The sequence below is a fragment of the Phragmites australis genome, chromosome 12 (genome assembly GCF_958298935.1).
Source record: "Phragmites australis chromosome 12, lpPhrAust1.1, whole genome shotgun sequence".
Lineage (NCBI taxonomy): Eukaryota > Viridiplantae > Streptophyta > Magnoliopsida > Poales > Poaceae > Phragmites > Phragmites australis.
This window is the reverse complement of record NC_084932.1, coordinates 9,711,880-9,715,978: the sequence shown is the minus strand read 5'-3', so window position 1 is coordinate 9,715,978 and position 4,099 is coordinate 9,711,880. Positions and strand designations below refer to the sequence as shown.

At 40.4% G+C, this 4,099-nt stretch overlaps 1 protein-coding gene across 1 annotated transcript; it reads left to right on the top strand.

Annotated features, from left to right (window-relative positions):
• The first annotated feature begins 1,574 nt into the window (after nucleotides 1–1,574).
• LOC133886897 (large ribosomal subunit protein uL16z-like) lies at nucleotides 1,575–4,099 on the top strand. The gene is made up of 4 exons (XM_062326805.1): nucleotides 1,575–1,718; nucleotides 2,908–3,409; nucleotides 3,510–3,591; nucleotides 3,740–4,099. The coding sequence occupies exons 1-4, from the start codon at nucleotides 1,709–1,711 to the stop codon at nucleotides 3,818–3,820; spliced, it is 675 nt and encodes a 224-aa protein (XP_062182789.1). The 5' UTR covers nucleotides 1,575–1,708; the 3' UTR covers nucleotides 3,821–4,099.

Sequence of the window (4,099 nt, the reverse complement as noted above, 5' to 3'; positions counted from 1 at the left end):
CATATCCCATATACTTATATTTTATTTGTACCTAATTTATTTGTAACAGCTATGTTTTTTGCAACGGCTATAATTTCAACTGTTAAAGTGCAAGCAGTAGCAACACAAACCAAATACTAAATTTCCTATGTAACGTAGGACTGTCAATAATTTTAGAAATTAGTACATTAGTTTAGATGAATATTCATAAATTTTCTCTGATTTTTGAGATTTAAATTTATGCCCTAAAAATTCAAGCGAAGTAGAGGAATTTTCATTTAAAATTTGTAAGAGATTTTTAGTTGTAACTAGTTAAAATGGATTCTCTGTTATTTATTCTACGGGCAGAAAAAGTCAGTACGATTTTAGGAGCTTTAAAAGTTCACCTTTTGAATTTATAAAAGAGGGGAGAAGGAGTGAATTTTTGAAGCATGTGGCCAACTTGCTGCCCCTTCTCTCTCCTCCTACCGACGTGCACAGGAGCTGAACGCGGGAACGGAGGGGCAACAGAATGGAGGTCGGGATGGCGAGGAGGGAGGACTCGCTATCTTTGCCGAGTGAGGGCGCCAGCATGGTGTGTCTACAGGGATGGCGAGACAATTGTCGCATCTGCTGGAGAAAGTGTTTTCACGATTTTAGACAAAAATAGCGATGGTGAGTGATTTACCGTATCTATTAGAGATGCTCTTACACCACCTTTCTGTACTTGCTACCATCATTCTTTTGTTAATGCCGTTTTGGATGTATTCGAAGCCGGGGGGCACTGATGTGACTGTATTTCGCACTTGCGTGTTAAGAACATAGGATTTTCAGCACAATGAAAAGTAGCATTATGTGATCAAACTTCCATATCCACATGACTTAGCCAAATTTTAGGAAAATATAACTTGCAGAAGATTTGATATAAGAACTATTCCAAATTGTTGATTTGAATGGTGTTACTTTTTACAAAAAAAAATGGGAAACAAAACAAAATTGGGCAATTATGATGGATAATAAACAAAAGAGTTGCTAAAATTGTAACTGAAAATATTAGAATAAACAAAAAAATGCGAAAAAGTATGTGGTGTGTGCGTCACATTTTAATCGCAAAAACAAAAAAAATGCAGGAAGGACTAACAAAGAGGAGATGAATATCTAGGAGCTTTATATATATATATATATATTTATTTATTTTTAATATCTACATAAATACACAATTATTTTAAAATATTGCACAACAACGTGTCACTCAATGAATAGACGACACCTTTACTACCACCCATTCTGCTAAACCTACTGAAAAATATATCACCTGTTCAATAGTACACATGGGCTAGGCTAGCTCTTTTAGTCCAAATGCATGCATGCAAGTATCTAATTTTTGACCCTACTGAAAAATATGTCACCTGTTCAATAGTACACATGGGCTAGGCTAGCTCTTTTAGTCCAAATGCATGCATGCAAGTATTTGTCGGTAATACATTGTTGTCGCTCTTTCAACATGTGATGATAGGCTGGATATGCAATATTTTAAAATATTATATATTTTTGTAAATATTAAAAAATAAAAAAATTCGAATATCTAGCATCCACACGACTCACGGGCCCAAAGCCCACCAGCAGACGCAAGCGCACACGCCACTCATCACCGCGTATATAAATCTCCTCCTCCAACCCTAGCGCCCACCACTCCACAGGTGCTGCGCCGCCGCCGCCTTCACCTCGACGTCTCGCCTCCGACGACGCCATGGGGAGAAGTAAGATCGCCCGCCCTCCCTTCCACCCCTCCCTTCTATCTCTCACCGTTGCTCGGATCCGTGCGATGTCTTGTTGCCGATGTACGGCAGGGATATCATTCGGAGCTTAGGTCTTGTTAGATCTCTTTGCACGTACCACTATGTGCGAATCCGATGGGCTGCGAGAAATCTGGTGTTTCGGTTTTGCCTCCTGGTGATGATGTTGCGGTGTTTAACTCCGCTGAGTATACGCTATTAGTGAGCATCGGCAAAGATGGGTTTTGTTTTTGTTGTTGTATGTCGGTGATGATTTTGCGGAATTTAGCTTCGCCCAATGTAATTAAGTGCAAAATGAGATGAATGCCATCATGATTCTGTTAAGCATGTAGAAGTAATTCTGGTGCCATAAAATTGTTTCTAGGGAATTTTGTTTCTAGCAAGCATGGTCTGTTTGTGTACACTGTGTTTGCTGGTTTGTATTGTCTTGTTTAAAATGTAGAATGCTCTCGGTATCTGGTCTGATCCATTCTGTCATGGTGGATGGCATTGTCTCTGCTATCTGGATGCTAAATCTTATAATGACATGTAAAGTTGTATTTTTTCTGCCTATGATTGATACTTGGGGTATATATCTTTTCTCTGCGGGCATCTAATTAGGTTTAGAATGCGTTCAATGCTGTCACTGTTCTGTTAAGCGTGTAAAAACTCTGGTGTTATGTTTATTGGCATTCTTTGTGTGATGTGTTGGTTCTGTTTATGATGTTGTCTATTCTGCGCAATGCTGTGGTCATCTGGTTAATTGTGTTACCTTTTGCGTTAATTTTTGTAGAGTGTATAAACTTCAACAGTCTGTTTAATGGATTGTAGATTAGATTCAGCATTATTTCTGAGGAATTTATTTTAGCAAATAGTTTTCTGACTGTTGTCACATGCACTAATGACTGATTTTTGCATCTCAGTAGACGTGAGTAGTCAGGTCACTTGGCTGAACTGCACTGTATCTGTGTGATTTGGTCCACATGGTTTCTTTATAGAATGATAAGGATATGTTTCATTGACACCGAATCATTTCAAGAGACAAATCGGTTTTAAGCTCGCTATTCTAGTTCTGGTTTGTTAGGAAGTTTTGAGATTATACCTATGCATGTAATGATTTGATGCCATTTTGTGCATATTGGTTATAACTAGGGTGCTCTGTTGGTTCTACCAGGACCGGCTAGGTGCTACCGCCAAATCAAGAATAAGCCATACCCAAAGTCACGGTACTGCCGTGGTGTCCCTGACCCCAAGATCAGGATTTATGATGTTGGGATGAAGAGGAAGGGAGTTGACGAGTTCCCCTTCTGCGTCCATTTGGTGAGTTGGGAGAAGGAGAATGTTTCCAGTGAGGCTCTTGAGGCTGCCCGCATTGCTTGCAACAAGTACATGACCAAGAGTGCTGGGAAGGATGCCTTCCACCTGAGGGTCAGGGTCCACCCATTCCATGTCCTTCGTATCAACAAGATGCTTTCATGTGCTGGGGCTGATCGGCTCCAAACTGGAATGAGGGGTGCTTTTGGCAAGCCTCAGGGTACCTGTGCTCGTGTGGACATTGGTCAGGTCCTCCTTTCTGTGCGCTGCAAGGACAACAATGCTATTCACGCTGAAGAAGCCCTCCGCCGTGCCAAGTTCAAGTTCCCTGGCCGCCAAAAGATCATCCGCAGCAGGAAGTGGTATGTGGGAATGGTGATGCTTGCTGTTGAACTCAATATTTATGTCTACCATTGATGAAATGCTTGAATTTGATTTGTTTGGTGCATTGTTCCTTTTCAGGGGTTTCACCAAGTTCAACCGAGCTGAGTATCTCCAATTCAAGAGTGAGGGTAGAATTGCGCCTGATGGTGTCAATGCTAAGGTGAAAAGTTGTTGTACTCACTCTGTTTATGTTTCAGCACTATGCTTGACATGAAGAAAAACTGGACTAATTGTCTTATGTCACTTACATGAATGCTATTAAGTAGCAAATCTAGCTAACGCTGGTTCATCTTATGACCTTTGCGCAGCTGTATGGTGTCCACGGTCCCCTTTCCAAGCGTGCCCCTGGGAAGGCGTTCCTCGCGGAGAACATTCAAGGGACTGCATAATCTCTTCTGCTGAATTGATCTTGAGAGTTTTTTGTTTAGATAATCTAATGTTGCATGCTAGAACTCAACTGTTAAGTAATGGTTATCTGTCGCAGCATGATCTACTTCTATAGGTCTGTTTGATGCGAAGGTTTACATACTCATAACAACTTGTTTGAACCCATCCTATGTATTGTTATCAACAGGGCTACATCTCATTCGTATCGTCATGCTTTATTATACTTTGTTTTAATGTATCAGTATATTTTTGTAATGCAGCAATTCATGCGTTGCCTTTGA